General features: G+C 39.8%; 2 protein-coding genes across 2 annotated transcripts; one reads left to right on the top strand and one right to left on the bottom strand.

Annotated features, from left to right (window-relative positions):
* Nucleotides 1-1,708: 1,708 nt before the first annotated feature.
* On the bottom strand, nt 1,709-10,575 carry slc47a1 (solute carrier family 47 member 1). The gene is made up of 17 exons (XM_029519797.1): nt 10,363-10,575; nt 9,902-10,003; nt 8,222-8,290; nt 7,978-8,126; nt 7,523-7,565; nt 7,048-7,092; nt 6,281-6,378; nt 5,632-5,729; nt 5,361-5,474; nt 4,978-5,045; nt 4,488-4,596; nt 4,205-4,280; nt 4,054-4,123; nt 3,789-3,921; nt 2,633-2,727; nt 2,186-2,290; nt 1,709-2,065 (listed from the first exon to the last, which is right to left on the bottom strand). Exons 1-17 carry the CDS (start codon nt 10,573-10,575, stop codon nt 1,709-1,711), a joined length of 1,944 nt encoding a protein of 647 aa, XP_029375657.1.
* A 4,819-nt stretch (nt 10,576-15,394) lies between these two features.
* On the top strand, nt 15,395-16,868 carry tmigd1 (transmembrane and immunoglobulin domain containing 1). Its single transcript, XM_029519796.1, has 5 exons — nt 15,395-15,452; nt 15,596-15,880; nt 16,246-16,533; nt 16,669-16,772; nt 16,857-16,868. The coding sequence occupies exons 1-5, from the start codon at nt 15,395-15,397 to the stop codon at nt 16,866-16,868; spliced, it is 747 nt and encodes a 248-aa protein (XP_029375656.1).
* Nucleotides 16,869-18,906: the final 2,038 nt, after the last annotated feature.

Here is an 18,906-nt window from a genome sequence, read left to right as displayed (position 1 = left end):
AGACTACAGCACATCGTGGATGTGTGCTTTCATCTAGAGAGACAGAAAAGCTGCTCTTTTTTTTGGTTTATTTTTCTCTCCTTTGATCTGTGTCACCATATATGACGTTCATGAACGGGCTGTATGCTCACACTGCAACATGCTGGCTGGATGAGAACACGTCAAACTGCAAATCAGCCACCTGTGTACTCAGGAGGAGACTGAGGAGACAGATGAAGAGTTAGCCCAGACTTCACATTTAGCTTCACACCATTAACCCCACATGATTTTCTACATACAGATAGCGTTTCTCCACAGAGCTTTAAAACAGTCATTTAGACCAGTCATATTTTCATTTAGGCCTCAGTCTTGTTGAATATTTTGAGGTTTTGGGGTTTTGCTTTGTTTTGTTTGTTTAGCGGGTGCTTACTTACAGCAGAGACTTCACCTTCTAACTATAAGTCCGTTTAAATCTCTGGCCAGCCACTGCACTGACACCAGCACTGGACTGCAACGGACTGATGTTTTCAAGTCAAATGAAAAACTTTTATATTAATCGATGGTTATTCAACATGCAAATCAGGCCTGATTCATACATGGTTTTATCGTTGTTGGAGCTTTGGGCTTGCTCATCAGAAGGGCACCTCACAGAGACTGTAATCTTTAGCCTGTCACCTCCAGAGATTGCAATCAGTAACACGCTGTGGCATCATTAACAAGTGACGGGGAAAGATTCGCTGTCACTGTTGTTCAACTAGAAACTAGGATATCATATATGAACAAGTACTAAAACTCTTAGTAACTAAACCTTCTATTTTACTTATGAACTAAACTAACTTTAAGAGTGGCCTACCTTTCCTTAAAAAAACCAAAGGCAGTTTCTGTTGAGTGTCTACATCTAACAAATAAGCGGTCAAAGAATATGTAACATTATCACTGCATCACATGAACTTTATCGGCTTCATATGTTAAATAAAACAGCAGGCACTTCAGTTGTTCTCTCACCATAAAGAGTTCTGTGATATCTGTGATAGTTTGAAAAATTGTTCTTGCCTTTTAGAGTCCATGATATTTGACCAGCACTGTGCTTAGTTTTATTGTCACACACTTTTAAATGTATTTTAATTCATTAATTCACCAAAAAAAAAAACTAGCTTACTTTTGGCCTATGCATTACATATTTACATGTATACATGTTAATTTTACCTCACATATTTACAGTTCATTTCATGCTTATTTAAAATATGCTAAGTTAAAACATAAGGTGAAAATGATTGAAGGTCAGTAAGAACGGAGATATGTCACAGTACAATATGTAAATGAAGACAAGAAAATGTTCAAAAATCAAAAGCTATCAGTGGAAAAACATCTGCTCCTTCATGCCTACATGGTCTCTCACTGAGGGATTTGCAATGTGTAAAGGCTGAGCAGGTTAAAACATTATCTTTGTAATAAGACCTTTGTTCATCCTGCCTGTTCATCCTCTCTTCGGATATTGCCTCTGCTTTCTGTGGCTTTGCTTGGCTGTGCAGCACTGACAAATCTTTTTCTCCATGCAAGCCAGAGGCAGTTGCCTCTATCAGGATTTAGTTTTACAAAATAACAACAGAGCTTTGTGAGAAGGAATACAACACTTTTCTCTTCCAGACTAAATTGTCCATTTATGGCAACTGTGTTGAACCACTAGGGGTCTACATTCAGAGGTCAGGACAGGGAGGAGGTTTTGAGGTTAGGTCAGAGGATGTAAGGGTGTAGGAGTGGAGGCGTTGGCCCAGTTCAGGGTGAAGTTGGCCCTGCTCTGAACAGAGGGCTCAGGTGCAGGGAAAGCAATGTGGAAAGCAACACCTATGGCCAGAATAAGGGCTGAAATCAAGAAGACGCTCCCCCGACGCAGAATCAGCTGCGTACCAGAGAGCAGCGCCTGAGGTTTGGCGTTAGCAGTATTTTTGCTCTGCTCAGCATCTTCCTCAGTCCATCCAGCAATGTCGTTGGCCCCGGCGTCACGGTCTGCTTTCAGCTCCTGGTACTGGATGTTGACTGGACAGTAGCCATCAGCTTTAGGAACCTCCTCACTGTCCAACTGGGCCTTCAGGGCACAAAAGTCAGTGTGAGTGTAGCTCCGGTATAGCACAGGTGTAGCACAGAATTAATACAAATGAAGAAATGAGAACAGTGTTAACTACACAGCACGTGCAAATGCACTCACTGTCTTGGGGCAGTTGGAGACATCAGACACCATCGCTTCACTCAGCACTGTACTAGCAGAATGTGTTGGTGCCACGACCACTTTCCTCCCAGCTCGCATTTGAGCCTGAAAACACATCATTCAGATATTTATGAAAACACACATTGTTATTTACTCACAAAATGAATTATTTACCTCAAACCTCTCCCTTTTTGGCCAAAGCCTTTAGTAGGCTGTATTACTGTGGAAAATGACAACAAAAATCGACTTGACATGAATGATGCTACAAAACTGAAGCACAACAAAAACTTTCAATTCTGTCAAAATTTAGGTGGTATGTAATTGCTACAGAAAATGTTAAAGCAGAAAATCTGCCTCAGTTTGATCATTTAAATTCTTGTCCTCAGTGCTTTTTCAGATAGGTTTAGGTACCATGATTTTCTAGGAAAAGAAAAAGGTCCTTCCTACCTTGAGTGTGACTTTCTTCCAATTGAGTTTGAAGATTAGAACAAGAAAGAAAACCATCTCAAAGAAAACACATATCAACAGACCCAGCCACAAGCCTAGGAAGAAAGACAAAAATACATGAACCTGAAAGAATGATCTACAGTCTATTCCTTTCACACATACTAAGACATCATCATCCTGAGGTTGATATCACTGATTACCCGACTAGAATTTGGAGAACTGAAATCTTGACTTGACTGTGCAGGATGATGCTATGAATACATAGAGTTGTTGAGATATTTCAGACCAACCCACTCTGGTCTCACATTGCAAGCCTGGATATTAAATCAGAGCCACGCATACACTATCATTAAACTCTGAACTACTTGGTAATTCAACCATTTCTTTCAGACACTGAGTAAATCCACCAATCCACCTTAAAAAGTGTCACATCAAAGCTATTTGCAGATACACAATTAATCAGCTTGTCACAAAGTTCCTTGTGGAACGAGCACAAAAATAGACACCTCACAAGGTCGGAGCACTGATGCACTCTAGGCAAACGTGTGTGTGCCAGCGAGCGTGCCCATTTATCAATATAGGCACACTCCAAGTGGGCAGCAAAGAGTGCCACCCCAGCAGGGGGTAAATGACAGGCTGCAGGGAGGGAAATTAAAGAATGGCTTGTGCAGCAGAACTCAGTGGGTTTGTGGACTTAACTAATGGCCAAGGGTTTAAATGTCGACACTTTACCTTTGCCGCTGCTGCTGCACATTAGACAATGCAAGAAATATGTATGACTTAGTTAGAGTCAGTGGTGTCATGCGGGCAAACGGACACACAACTCACTAAGTGCTGACAGCTGGTGAATTCATGAACAAAACACTGTTGAAGCACACTGGGCCCCATCACGATCAGGGACCCACTATGGTCTTCAAATTAACATAAGTTAGTGTTTGAGCGTTACTTGATTGATATGGCTGATGTAGTTAGTCATGGTCGTTTTATTGGATATATTCATACATTCAGATGAGTTGCATTTCAAACAGCTGGTGTTGTAAAATGTTTGAGGTGTAAAATTTAAATCCTGTAAAATCCCTGGAATATATTTTTTTCATTTTAAAGTTTGGATTATTTGCAGAAACATTCAGTGATGAAGCGAGATGAACAGTATTACCTAATATCCTGAGGTGGGCAGCAAACATGAGAGCTATTCCCACTGGCAGGCCAATGCAGTAGTAACTCACCAGGTTAGACAAAGCGGCAATTTTTTGCATCCCACATCCTATAAGAATCCCTGAGCAGATGCACTGAAAAGGAACAGAGCTTAATTAAAGAAAAAAATAGATATATTCAACAAAACAAGAAGGCTCTGTGTGTACTTCACAAGAGCTCAACCTAAAATCAGACTAGATCACGTGCGTTGCTCTGCAGTAACATACCAGAAATGCATCAAAGAATTGTAGAAATACGTAGACTGTGAGGTTCTTTGAGACCATCTCCACAATGTCGCTACAGACAGCAGAAGATAGTCAGAACCAAAGTTGTCTTCACACAGCACAGGAATGAATGTTTTGTCGGTGTGAAACTCACTGATCAGAGGTGAATATGTAGCCGATGACGGACTTACAGCCAGCAATGCCGATACCCTGGAGCAGAGCCAGCAATCCTGTAGCAAAGACATTAGATAAGGGCGAAGCCTTGCCTTCCAGATTCACACAAATACTAAACATACCTGAAAATAACGCGAGAATATTTTCTATTTTGTATTTTCTTTTGATGCCTACACAAGCCACACATTAATTCAAAGTGGCACATTAATCCATCAGAAACTTAAATAATCATAATTTATGTGTATGTATATGTGTCCTCATACCTGATAGAACCAGGGCCACTTTGCCGGTGACTATGGCCCTGGCAGTATCCCCAGCCCCAAGAGCATTCCCAACACGAACACAGGCAGCTGCATGGACACCAAGAGGGAACTGCAAGGACCCCATATTACTCCTTAGTGTTAGCCATCAGTCATTTCAGGAAACATACAGTATTTTTCTTTCAGAGAGTTTTAGGAAGATTAATACACTCTTCTTTATCTGACTCATACCTTTTTGGGTTTTTTTTTTTTTTTTTTTGCTCTGTCACAGTCCATCTGGGCCCTCCAAAATTCAAAACTAAGACTAAAAGCACCTCTCACGCTTGCAAGGTGCTTCATATGTTATATCCATACATATCAAAGCATAGAAGAATTAGTTTTTTTTTTTTAATTTACTTTATCTGAGGTGAATTATTGTGTTTGCCAAAGTACCCAAAAATTCTTTCATCATGATTTAAATAAATCTTCAAGTGGAGAAATATACCATACGCACCATATATGTTATGGCTGATATTTCCACCAGCACATGCTGGGCAGCAAGATCCACCTCACCAAGTATACCTGATGGAATTAAGGTCAGAGTTAAAGAAACTGAGGTTAAAGGTTTCTAAAATTAGATTACTCTTCATTTTTAATTTGATTGCTTACTGATAGATACTGAGTCCACATGCATGTAGAAAATTCTCTTTGGACAAATAGGTATAAATTTATAGCACCAGTCACCAGAAATTGTGGCTAAATTTGATTGAGGCTAAAAGGCAAGGTCTATTTCTATAATGCAAAGTTGTAGTTCTTTTTTTAAAATCAGTTCCTTTTTAAACCAGTGCGTTAGGGTTAGGGTTTCTCCAAACAAAAAAACAAAAGTCTATTACTTACCTGCAAGGAAACCCCCAATCTCCCAGATCCACCATTCAAAGCAGACCATGAATGCACTGGGAATAGCCAGTTTCATATATGATCCCCAGTCCTGCAAACACTCAGTGGACCAGCCTGCAGAAAAGTTTCATGCTTACTACGGCCCGTAGAGGACGACAAATCACTCCCCACATACTTCATTTGCATTTTGGACTGGATAGAAGGAGTAGAAGTAGAAGTGTTTCCTAGTGGTCATGTAGGGTTAGGACATTCACATATGTGTACGACTCACCTCCCCATGTCTGCAGGTGCAACTTCTTCCATCGGATGTAGCCGAACAACAGCAGGCAGATGGTGATCTGAGAGAGGCTGTTAGCGATTGCTGAGCCCCTGTAAACACATTTCAGGGAACATTCAGCGGAGAGATGTCTGGTAGAGGGCTACTCTAGCTGTGAGACAAAGTATGTAGTGGTCTGCAGTCTGCATCAAGGCAGTTATTGTGGTTTGGGCATACTTGGTGTGTAAGATTGTGGCCCGAGAAAACAGACCTGACAGGACCACAGAGGCCTGATTGGTTCAGTCCGTTGTCTGTTTGTCCAGCTGGACTGGGATCCCCTCCTGCCAGATCTCTCCCTTCTTTCTTTAACCTATCAGGCCTCCCTCTCTAAATACAGCGCAGCGATAATAAACATCGGAGGACGGCTGACTTTTTTTTTTTTTTTTTTGATTGAAAAAACCAAACAAAAACTAATCATTCTTCTCAGATAGATCAACTTGATTAACTCCTGGCTGTCCATCGACCCCCAGAGAGTATCTATGCATCAAATGTTTTAGAGGCATAATGTGCAAATTTTATCAGTCAGTTTGGCATTTGAAGGTAGAAATCCTGTCAAGGGATTTGAAGTTGTTTAAAAATGTAAAGAGCAACATGACACACTCACTTGACACCCAAATTGAGGCTGAAGATTAAGACGTAGTTATACCCCAAGTTAAAAATATTTGCTGCTGCTGCCGTGTACATCTGAGGCAGAATAATCCCCTGCCAAAGCAAAAACACAGCCAGTCAATTCATCTCCTCAAAAAAACTGAGTCACTCCAGTTTCAGCCAAACAACTTTGAAAAAGCAATCCTTCATTAATTCCAAAAATCATGTTCATTTTCTTAAAATGAAAAGAACAGCCCACAATCATGCTAACAGCGTGTTGTAGTCCTAATCAGCAGTGTTAAATGCTAGCATTAGCATGCTAACATCATATGACAGTCTAATGTTCGCCATTTTAGTTTTGTGTATCAGCACTAAACACAGGAACAATTTGGGCTGATGGAAATCTCTGGAATGAAATGCATTTGCTATTAGTGAGAACAAACCATGATATCCGACAAATTCAAAGTTTGGCCTGATGTCAGCGTCTTAACAGATCACCAAAGTTATTATGCTTGAGGGGTCATGAATGACAGGATTAAATTTCATGGATATATATTCAGTGGGAGAGAAATTTCACTTAAGCCAAAAAGAAAAAAGGAGGATGATCAACAGTCATGAGGATACAAACAAGACGTATGTCTTGTAGTATACAAAAAAATACATATATTATAAAGAATGAGCTTTTTATCTTGTTTTGGGATAAACATATTGCCCTCCAGCTTTTGGACCAGGCACCTGCTAAAGTTTAGGGGGAGCCACACCTTTTTCCTCCTTTGAACTTACTTGATTTTGAAGGTAGGCAACCTGCAGCTGGTGCAGGAACATGGCCTGTAACAGGGAGAGACACACGGGAGAGTTTACACAGTAAAACTGGCAACCCATCTCAACACCAGCCAGGCCTCTCCAACATAAGCTTCATTTGTAATAATAATGATGTTGTTTGGTTTAGCTGTTAAGTCAGTACTGCTGTATGTATGGATAAACTGGAATAAGCATTTTATTCATTCATTTACACAATTTTGGTTAATGGGAAATGTCCAAATTCCAGAAGTTGATTGTTTGTTTTAAAACACCACTGCCACTTTTATGCCTTCGACTGTAAAATAGCAGTTACTTGTTTTTATTAAAATGCTTTTATTTAATGAACCAGAAAGCTCATGAAAAATTGATTGAATACAAGAGGACTCATTTTCTATACTTTTTGCAACGTCCAAAAAGTCTTTAAGTCAGGTTAATGTTGAATCCTTGGAACACTTACTGGAACAGCTGGTAGGAATGCCATCACATAGAGTTGGGCAATTCTGAAGGAAAACACAGTGATATTATTTTAGAACAGCAATCACAGTGGAAATAATTCACTTAATGCTCAGATGTGTCTATTTTTTGACAGTCTGTATTAAAACATTGACTTCATGCTCTGTAGCCTTAGTTCCTTGAAATGGCTGCATAATATACACAAAATACACTGTAGGGAAACACATGAATGCAGTTTGTGGGCACACTCACATGTACCTACAGAGGCTACAAAGCTGAACTTTAAATACCTATGTACATAATAGCATGGTATACCGTAGTACACTGATAATATAGATGTCAGTAAAACCATTGATAAGAAACACAGACATGGCAATAAAGATAAAGATGTAGGTCCAGTCACTTTGAATTCAATTAAACTCAAAGACAAGGTTTATGTTTCATGAACTGCGGTTGTACCTCGCCACCTCATCTTCTTGGTACAGGAGGAGTAGTAAGTTTTGGGAGTTGATAAGAAGACCCCAACAGGGCAGACAAAACAGCAGCAGGATCAGGGAACTCCTCTGGAGAATAACTCCCACACGTTTCATGTTCTTACCACCAAACGTCTGCAAAACACAAACCGTAAAAATGAGAATTGAATCTAATCACACTGGTTCATGCACAAAATAACAATACGGCGCAGGTTACATGGTTTACTCACTTGAGATATGAGTGTGTCACAGGCTATAGCTAGGCCAAAGCCTGTAGCTGTTGTGGTCACATTTATGGTCTGAGGGATGGAAGAAGAACACCATCAGAGAACAAGCTCTGTAAAAAAAATGTGAATCTCTTGCACTTACATTCACAACTTTAAGTGAAAGACATTTTAATGAAATTTATTAATGTTCAGCTTTCCTACAGATTAGCAGGTACCATTACACAAGTACACAAGTGTCTACTGTGTGTCTACTGTTGCTGTACCTACTCTTGGTTCTCAGTCTCAACGTTTTGAGACAGAGAACAATGACCTGGATGAATGAGAATCTTCATAGACCTACTCTTGGTTGTTATTGGCTCAACCCATATTTGGTACTTTCACGATTCAGCTCAAATCTTACAGCTGATAATTTACTAGATGCGGGGCGTTTTGACTTATTTACTCCAGAGTGAGTGTTTCATCATCGTCACACATTTTCCAGGTTGCTCAGCAGGAAGCTGTTTCTGTTGTCCAAACTCTAGATAGAGAACTGTTCAATCCCTTATAGCCAAGATATGAGGCATTTCCTGGACCTCAGCCCCTGCAGTGCAAGCGGGACAGCTGGAGAGCTTACAGCACGTGGTGCAGCCTAGTGACTGATTTACCACGACAGATTTTAGAGATTGATTAAAGACCGTTTATCGTCTGTATGGCCTCAGGGTATAAAATCCTTGGTTTTGTACATTACGTGCCGTCATGACTATCTAAAAAGATTTCAGTTTTGGATTACTTGTCCAGCATCTGACCAAATTAAGTGTTTACAATCATTTGAAAGATTAGACCAATCTACCATTTCAGTATGGGCTGCAATGTGGACTCACTCACTAAAATCTTCGAGCATTTGGGAAGGTCTATCAGAAACCAGATAAACAAATGTTGTGGCAATGGTTGTGATAGTACGGATCCAAACACTGTGGTACACTTACACAGGTCAGTGTGCATTGCAAGCCTTCTACACCTTCCACACAGTAACAGGACCAATCAAATTCCCGTTCTCTGTAGACTCTTTTCTCAATTTACTATTTGCTACTATTTTCATAAATTCAAGTCCGACTTCAGTGCACTCCCTTCCGATAAGCCAGTCTCATGTCATGCAAATAAGATTTAGTTTAAGACTCACGATCAGCAAATTTGAGGGATGTTTCAATCCTAATAGCAAGTTTCATTGGGTAACCTTTGTGCTATGGTAATTAACCTCTGCATTTTAGCCATCTTTAACAGCCACTTTGCTTAACTCCCACACACACATATGTATATATCTGTTTATTTTTTCAGACTAATATTTTGACTACTTTACTATTGTATCATTACATTTACATCCATGTCTGTTCTCTATATGATTTGGATTTCACAGGATTACTGGATCCATTCACCAGTTTGGTGATTAATGAGCAAAAGGCACCAGCTAAAGACCTGCCCCAATACTGCCAGAAACAACTGGGTCAGTACAGCTTATGGTAAATATCCATTCCACTGCCCTCCTAGTATTCACAAAGACACACAAATACTTATTTTCTTACTGTGAGCAGAAAAAGGAGGTGTAGTCGTGGTGAAAGCAGCTATGTCAACAATAGTGCATTCATAATTATTTGTTTCTATTTTAAAATTAGAATTAGACAGTATGTCACAAAGGAGCAGATATACCGCCGAAGCCAGCGCAAATCCAGCCAGCTCTGCATTGCCAATGTGACCACAGAATATGGTGATAACAAATGGAAGGAGGAAGTTCAGAATCCGAGACAGCAGCTGTAGAAACAAACGAACAGCCCGTCATTGATCAGGTGAAGCTGATGCAGCAAATAATTTTCCATAAACTGGGTTCACAAAGCTCTTACTCAGAAAATTAGCGAATGTTAGAGAACAGTATTGTGAAATCACTTAGCACAGCCTGGTTTGCACTGGCATAAAGTTGAGACACCATCTTATTTCCCCTTTTGCATGTAATATATACATTTTAAATGAATTTCACTCTTAGATTATATCGTGCATTTTCAACAAAAACTCAGAAAAAAGTAATTGCACTAAATGTGTTACAATTATAGCCTTTTATAAGTAGCATGCTCACCCTCCCCAACCCACAAACACTTCAACTTTCCCCTACTCACCAGTGGGCCCGTGAGACGCAAGACATGGTAGAGTTCCTCTCTGTAGGCCAGTGGTAGCCAGCGTCTCACGCACGCACACCTAAACAGTTTGGAGCTGACTGCTGTCACGGCCTCGTCTCCTTGAGCGCCTGCCACCTTGGCAACAGAAACCCCAGCAACGGGTTCTGCATCCTGCATGGGTTGTGCAGGTCCCGGGAAACCCTGCTTCTCCATTCAAAACAGTAAAAGAAGAGAGATGGCAGCGAAAAGGGAGAAAAGCTATGGAAAGAGGGACAGAGGGAGGGAGGGACGGAGGAGGGGAAGAAGGGAAGGAGGGGGGGAGAGGAGAGTGCAAGGGTAAACGGGGAGATCAGGTCTATCTGGGTTTAGAAGCATGCACTTCTTCAGAGTAATTGATCAAATTGTGTGGCTTGGAAGGAAACATCACCACACAACAACACAGGCATTTACTTTGTTGTGACAAGGGTCAGATCAGGACTACTGATTGTTCGAAGGAAAGGAGTTAATATGGTTTATACGATAACAAAGTGAAAAATATTTAACATATTGTGTTAACATATTTAACAAATATTAGTGTGTGCGTGTGTGCATGCATGCATGCACGGGTGTGTGGTCTTGCCCAGCTCAGTGGTAATCTGATGAGGAATGTTTGTTTGCAGCAGTGGACACAAGGAGTTGTAATTATGGCATAAATACTGCATGCATTGATTACTTGCAGGATTTACTGGTATATCTTTGTGTTTGTGTGTTGCATATGTATGAGCTGCTGATTGTGTCTGCCTCAGGGTGTACTTTGAACACTGACTTTATCCCTGGGGTCACCCTCCTTATGTGCTTGACACATAAACAAACACACAGTCACACGTGCTAAATAACCTGGACTCATCTATTTTCTCTCCTGACAAAGCTCGGCAGATTTATCCAGCCGTGCTGCACCTACTCTTCCACGTGCTCAGCTTTGGTGTGTCAAAGAAGACAGAATCGGCAACTTTGTACGTTTGATGCATCTCATTTTTAATAGCAACAAGGCCAAATTTTAGGTGAGCCAATTTCTGTCTCAAAGTCTCCACGATCAGACACATTTTGACCTTTAGTAGTCATAAGTCTAGCAATCGGCTTACACTTAAAGTGTGTGTGTGTGCAGTGAAAGAGATGAGTTTTAGTATATAGGCTATGAGCTACATTAAGAGCGCACTCTTCCTCCACAATGACGTGCGCTGCAATTGCCAATAACCTTCGATCTTTGATCTGATTGACCATTTCAAGCTTTTTTAAAGAGAGGCACAAGAAGCCGTCAAGGACTGAATTTTATTTGCAGATTAAGTGAATTTTAATGCTTGTAATGCATTAAAATTCACTTTATTGAATGAAAATACATGGCCAAAGAAGAGGGAAGTTTGAAGGAGGCATGACTAATATAACTGGCACTTTGTATGCCCAGTCAAAAGCACAGAAGGGATTATTTTTTAAAGTAAGTATAAGAAGCTGTCACAGACTGAGAGCTGGGTTAGCAGATACAGGCCTACCATTTCAAGAGGCTTAAACATGAGCTCCGGTTTAGACAGGCATTATAATTCTAATTCTAATTTGGATTTAATAAAATTAATAACAGAAACAGTAAAAAGAAGGTATGCCAGTTTGGCTACCAATTTCTATTCAAATTCTAATATTTGTAAAAAACATTTGTAAAAAACATGTGGAGTACATTGTGTAAGATGAAGTATGAAGTAGATCTAAAATACACTGAAAGTCTTCGTCATAATGCTCTTGTTATTTTTTAAATCATACACAAACTATATTAACTGTTGCTGAAGTGAAAATGTCTCAGATTTGTTTTACAAAGACACATCCACACACACAGGGTCACCTCATACCAGATATACACAACATATGCATATAAATGTGGGACTTGACAGTGCTTTCATCTGACTGGTCTCATCTCTTCTTTGTTTTTGGTTTTGTTATATCATAGACACCCGCACATCTTAATTCACAGAACAGCGATTTCAGACCTGTCTTCTCACTGTCCTATTGCTTTAATAAACGGTTGTTTGTTTTTTTTTAAATACACCTTCTGGTAAATCACAAGAATGTGCTTGGAGAGCTTCTACTAGCATGGACATCATACTGCTTCATTTCATGCTTGTAATATGTGTAAAAGTCAGGAGGAGCACTTGTGTGGCGTCACTATGCCCAGTCTTAGCAAGATCATTTATATTCAGCAAGAGTTGTGATGAACATTCACTTGATCCGTACATCCATCCATCTTCATCCGCTTATCTGGGGTCGGGTCGCGGGGCTAGCAACGTCAGCAGGGAGCCTCAGACATCCCTTTCCACGGCCACATCGACCAGCTCTGACTGGGGGATCCCGAGGTGTTCCCAGGCCAGAGTGGAGATATAATCTCTCCACCTGGTCCTCGGTCTGCCCCCTGACCTGCAACCCCTCTCCTCCATGAAGATCACGAACAGGATTGGTGACATGGCGTAGCCCGGGTGGAGACCAACCCTCACTTGGAACAAGTCTGGCCTACTGCCGAATACCCACACACAGCTCTTGCTTTGGGCATACAGAGATTGGATGGGTCTTATAGTGACCCCCTCACCCCATACTCCCGCAGTACCCCCCACAAAAGCTCCCAGGGGACAAATGCCTTCTCTAGGTCCAAAAACACATGTAGACCAGATGGGCATACTCCAAGGCTCCCTCCAGGATCCTCGCAAGGGTGAAGAGCTGGTCCGTTGTTCCACGACCAGGACGGAACCCGCATTGTCCCTCTTCAATCAGAGGTTTGACAATCGGTCTGACCCTCCTTTCCAGCACCTTGGAGTAAACTTTCCAATGGAGGCTGAGTGTGACGCCAACTGTGTGATGCATGCATCCCCATCTAAAAAGTAGATGTTGACTTTCAACCTGCACTTTAGTTGATGGCCATCAGGGGGCGACTCCACACAAAGCTTCGGGGAAGATGGCCCTGCTTTTCACGATTTATTACCTCATAAAGAATTTCTTTAAATTTATGATCTAAGTTGCAAGTCTCAAGTCTTCTCCAAACACTATGTTAATTTTTAACATGAATTCATTTTGAGGATAATAGACCATAAAGCAGAGTTTGCACAACTTGGCTAACAGTAGACATTTGAAATTTTCTCTCTCTTTGTTAAACATCTTCAAATAACAAAATCAGATGACATTAATTCCATAGGAACTTACTTAGCAAATTTCATACGAATTGAATGAATACCTGAATGAAGTGTAGTAACAGCTAAAATAAATTGGTTATAGTGCCACAAATTTTCTGGATTTGTGGCAGTATAGGCTCTAACCTATTAACATGAACACGAAAACTAAGATGTAGATAAGACATTTTTCACCGTGAAGCTTCACACACAGCACACAAAGAAAAAACAAACAACGACGACCATTTGCACTCCTCTAGTAACATTGAAATTTAGTGGAGTCTTAAGTCTGTGGCAAGAAAAATGCCTTGGGCGCACTGGATACAGTTTAAAAAGTTGATTTAGGTAATAGTTGTCAATACAAGAAAAGATACACATTCCTGTGAACCAATGTTCACGAACTTTGATTTTATTGAGATGAGACTCCTTTTTCCCCAATTATGTTTGGGACATAACTTTTCAATAATGTAATTTCTTTAAAAATAATAATTTTTAAATAAATTGCAAAGATCAATCGATCAACTTAATGTTCGGATCTTCTTTACAAGGAAGAAATGGCTCCATATCTGCTTTAATTTTTTTCAAATTTTATGAGTTTCCTATCAGTTATCTTAACGAGTAACTGCACTATTCAAAGTAATTTGGCTTTAGCCAATAAAAGCATATGGAAGGAATATATTTGAATCCTTGCTTCCACACCCAAGACTTTTCAGTGTCACTGTAATGACTCCAGCCAATAAAAAAATATTTTGTGTTTACACATTACAAGCACATATCAATAAAAATGTGAGAGAGGAAAGGGTGGGAAGAGCAGGAAGGGAGAAGTGTAATGATGATAAAGCCATTTAGAAACACGACAGGGAAGTGATATAAGTGTCTTCATCTGCATGAGAATCCTCATAAAAGAGCTACTGAAGACTAACCCATCCTTCACATTCTCATATTCACAGAGAGGGAACATCAGAGGGAAAACAAGCAGAAAACAATAAAAGGGAGGAAATAACCATTGCCAGGTAGGTGCCTCTGTTGGAAATTGTATGAATTGGATAGGTACATCTTACTTTATGTATATGTTCAGGGTTATTTTTTCTTGGGGACTGGTAGCTGTCGCTAACTGCAACCTGCAAAAATATTTTTATATTATTCTCACATAGTTTGCCATTTTGTACAAATTTTCCTGTGAAATAAAATTGGCCAGTTTCTCCAAGTTCCTTCAACACCTTCTGTTCATATCTGTAAGCAATTATTTTTAATTTAATATCTTATCACACTCTTCAATATCTCATATTATCATACCACTCAGATCTTAAGTGTGATCTCACGGACATTTCACTTGGTAGAGATTCACAAAATTAGAGTGCATTCAGGATGTAACTTGTCTCTGCTCTGTTCTTAAAATATGAAATGTCGGGTCTTCTTCTGCTCACACGTCGCAATTTCATGATAAAAGACTAGTTAGATGTAATAAGGCTATGCTCAGAATCCAATGTTACACTCAGTGAAAGCACTTTTGCACCTCATGTATTGTAATTTAAATCATTTATTTTGGCTCATTTATTGTTATACATTACTTCTTTTTTTTTTTTTTAATTGAGGAATATTACCGTTTTGTGTTTTCTATTTTTCTTAGATATTGTAAATACTTTGGCCTTATTGACTTCATAAGGCAGTTAAAAAAAAAAAAAAACTAAGGAAACTTCTTCAAGTCAATTTCGTTTACTGCAACATCTTTATTTTGAAAATGCAGAATTTTGTGAATTGACGTGAAATGGTAATTTTATATGCACACTGTATGATCATACTGATGACCTTTCCCTTCCTTTAAGCTTCACCAAAGCAAGAGTAGCACGAGGATGATGTTCAGACCTTCTCTTTTACTTTTGCTCCTCTACTGTGCCACCCGGACACTATGTAAGCATGTTAGATTTGCATTTTAGTTCACGTAAAGTTTATCTGATATTCCATTAAATTACTACAACAGGATATTTTTTGGTCCAACTTTTGTCCGGTTACTGCTTCACTTAGTGATCCACAAATGTTTTAACTATCTCAAGGTGTCCAGATCCAGTCCGAGCAAGATGTCAGCACTGACGGTGTTATAACCACAGAGCTGGAGAAGACTGTGTCTCTACTTTGCACGCCTGATGGCGATTCTGAGGCTGAGGAAGAGCTGGTGTGGCTGAGGAACGGCGCTGTGGTCAGACTAAATGAAGAAAACAGGAAGGGGCGCAGCAGTGTCTGTATCTCACCCATCATCCACGAAGATAACGAGGCCGTTTTCACCTGCCACCTGAGCAGAAACGCCACAGTTAGCGCCTCAGTCACCCTGAATGTCACATGTAAGTCCATTCAAATAAATATTGGAAATAAAGAAAATTCCAGAAACTATTGTATAGGTTTTAGATTCACTGACATCTGAGCGATGAAGTGAATGGCAATGCTGGTCTGTCTGGCAGCTTGGCATGAATGATAAAATTAGAAATTTCACTCTGTACCAACGAACACAAGCCTACAAAGTGACACTGACATCATTTAGAGCTTGCCATTAGCATGGTTACAGATATTACCAGATTGACATGCAATTTCATCTATTCTTTCCATGAAATTAGTGTATCAAGCTGTAAATTTAATAAAACAATAACAAAAACATTCATATTTGTTTGAAAACCTCTGCAGCATTAATATTTGTGACTTTCCTTCTCAGATCACCCGCAGCTCTCTGAGGCAGAGCAGGTTGAAGTGGAGATCGAATCAATGTTGGTCCTGAGTTGCGATATCTGGGCCAATCCACAAGTCTCATCTATATTGTGGACACTAAATGGAAGCGCAGTGGATCTATCAGCAAGTGGCTTCACAATGAGCAGCGATGGCTTTACGAGCCAACTGACGGCCAACACTGTTGAGAGGAGCCTGCATGAAGGCACATATGAGTGCACAGCTCACTTTCCTCTCCACGGAACAATAAGCAAGGTCTTCCAAGTCACAGTAACAGGTCAGTTCATACAACCGCTGGAGCCACATTTCAATGTTGTATTTCTTCATGTGTTACTTATCAGCTTTTGAAGCTATGAGTCTCTCAGTGATATGGAAGAAAACATGGGCTGATCACCTTCTTCCTCTCCTGTAGAAAAGACGATGAAGTTTCCACTGTTTCCCATCATAGCAGGGGTAGTGGTGGTGTGCCTGACTGCAATTCTCGCTGTGGTTTCACGATGGAAAAAAATTGCAAAGGTAACATATAAAGCACATAGATAGGGCTCAGGGACCGACTCATTACAAACTTAACCCACTCATACTGCGCATCTCTTTTGACAGTGCTGCAAGTAAACTTTGAGAAAGATTTTCTCTGCGTCACCCACTGAGGACTGAAGACTTCACTTCTCTTTACTGCGACTCTGCGATGGGCATCTATGTAGCTCAGTTTATAATATTACGCTATATTTAATATTTTTAAAAGAAAGGTTGAACATTTCTTGAATTGTGAGAATCTTCCTGGCATGTTCTTTAAAATATGATGAAATGTTATATGTTGTCTACTGTAGCAGCTGTTGATCATTTGAAAATTGATTACTGGGATCTGCTAAGCTTGCAATTAGACCTTGAGATGCTCCCTAAACTGTTGGATTTTAAGTTTACATTACGATAACATTTGCAGATTGACAGACATTGAGCGCAGCAATTTTCTAAGGTATGATAAATGTATAGCACAAGTATGTTGCTCATTGTTGATATATGTTGTGTCTCTAACCAGAAGACTAACAGATATAGAGTTAGTTGGTATAAGCGTGTGTAATAAACCAAAAGAAAACCAACAACTCTTTGACAAGAATAAGAGCCTTACGAAATCAATGTTGATGCTCTTAGCCATCTTGATGTAAAATTGGGTGACTGTTTCAGACAAATCTGTCAAACAGTACCTCAACAGAGTAAACTTGTGTCTAATAAGTGTCCTTTAAGGACTGACTGAGAATGGAAAGCCTGGTTTCAGATTTTCACATTTGTGCTGAACTTTGACTCAACGGTACAATCAAGGCTTGTTAAAAATATGTTATACATTTACTCTTAATGAGACAAAAAGACAGGTCCAAGGGCAAGGGCTAGGTTCAAGGTCTAAACTTTTGTGCTCTTACCAATAAAGGAACACTTAACAGGTTCACATAAAACAGCACAATATCGAAAAGGGACAACAGCATATTTGACAAGAATTCACAGGCTTGATATCTGTGCCAAGCAGTGATAAAATGTATCATATAAATTCAAGATAACTCTCTGAGTCATATCTTTTACTGTAGAAGAAGCTGCTCCATTCTGGATCTTTCACAACTCACAATTTATCTCTGTGTGTTTGGCATTTGTGTGTCCAACATTCATAAAGAAAATGTCCAATTGATCTAACCATAAAATACAAAGTAACAGAGGTTTGTTATGAACCCGTACCTGATTTCAACAAAACAGATGGACATGGCAAACATTTCAAAGCATTGAGTCACGCAAGCATTTCCCATGCAATTCTACAGTGACACCTGCTGGACACAAATAATCTCTTTTCTCGGGTAAATTCATTTTTATGTGTGCTGAGGTGCAGAATGAAAAAAAAAAAAAAAAAAAAAAAGACAAGATTCACTGAGTGTGGCAAAGAACAGATGATCATCAATATTCAGTGGCCTGTTGTCCACGTTCTTTTAGAGTCAACAGGCTGTATAACAGGGCAGATTCCGGTTTATTGATCTTATTATGGTATTTGCAGAGAAATGTCGTAAGCGGAATCAATGCTTTTCATGTTGTTTTAACATCTATGTCGGGCCAAATCAATAAAATTGCATATTATAAACCTCACAAAAAGATTTATTGCTGGAGTGGATGCATTGGAATAAATCTGGAAAGCTGTAACTTATAATACTGTGTTGTGCTCGCTTGTTTTTATCAAAGTTGTGTATTGAACTGAGCTTAAAAAACAGACGTAAATGGTATAATTACTCTGGGGGATTAATCTGCAAAGAGATGTTTTTTGTATTAAAATACACATACACATGCATATACAACTACTCACATTGGAAGGGATTTGATGCCATTTCATGAGCAACTGATATCAATTTTACAGAAAGTGTTTCTGCCTGATTCATGACTCATCACAGACACTAAATTCATACTAGTTTTCCTTCGATGTCTCATTTTCAAATCTGAACTTGCTTCAGCCAGAGACTCTAATGTCTGTGTTTCATCCGTGATTTCAGCGCTTGGTGGTGACGTGACAGAACGTACGCAACGTATTACGTCAGAGGCCGCTGTGCGTGGCGTGCTGACGTCTGAGGGTGCGCGTGCACTCAAGGGTCCACCGCCAAATTTAAACAGAGAAAGAAACGAG

This window comes from Echeneis naucrates, chromosome 14 (assembly GCF_900963305.1).
Source record: "Echeneis naucrates chromosome 14, fEcheNa1.1, whole genome shotgun sequence".
Taxonomy (NCBI): domain Eukaryota; kingdom Metazoa; phylum Chordata; class Actinopteri; order Carangiformes; family Echeneidae; genus Echeneis; species Echeneis naucrates.
Note: the sequence above shows the minus strand (reverse complement) of the source record. Positions and strands in the feature narration are given on the sequence as shown.

Coding starts and splice junctions, on each gene's coding strand:
- slc47a1 (XM_029519797.1), bottom strand. CDS start 10,575: ATGGAGAAGCAGGGTTTCCCGGGACCTGCACAACCCATGCAGGATGCA. Junction 6,379..7,047: donor TTGCCTACCTTCAAAATCAA/GTAAGTTCAAAG, acceptor TTGCTTTGGCAG/GGGATTATTCTGCCTCAGAT. Junction 5,475..5,631: donor GCACCTGCAGACATGGGGAG/GTGAGTCGTACA, acceptor ACTTTTCTGCAG/GCTGGTCCACTGAGTGTTTG.
- tmigd1 (XM_029519796.1), top strand. CDS start 15,395: ATGATGTTCAGACCTTCTCTTTTACTTTTGCTCCTCTACTGTGCCACC. Junction 15,453..15,595: donor CTGTGCCACCCGGACACTAT/GTAAGCATGTTA, acceptor AACTATCTCAAG/GTGTCCAGATCCAGTCCGAG. Junction 16,534..16,668: donor CTTCCAAGTCACAGTAACAG/GTCAGTTCATAC, acceptor CCTCTCCTGTAG/AAAAGACGATGAAGTTTCCA.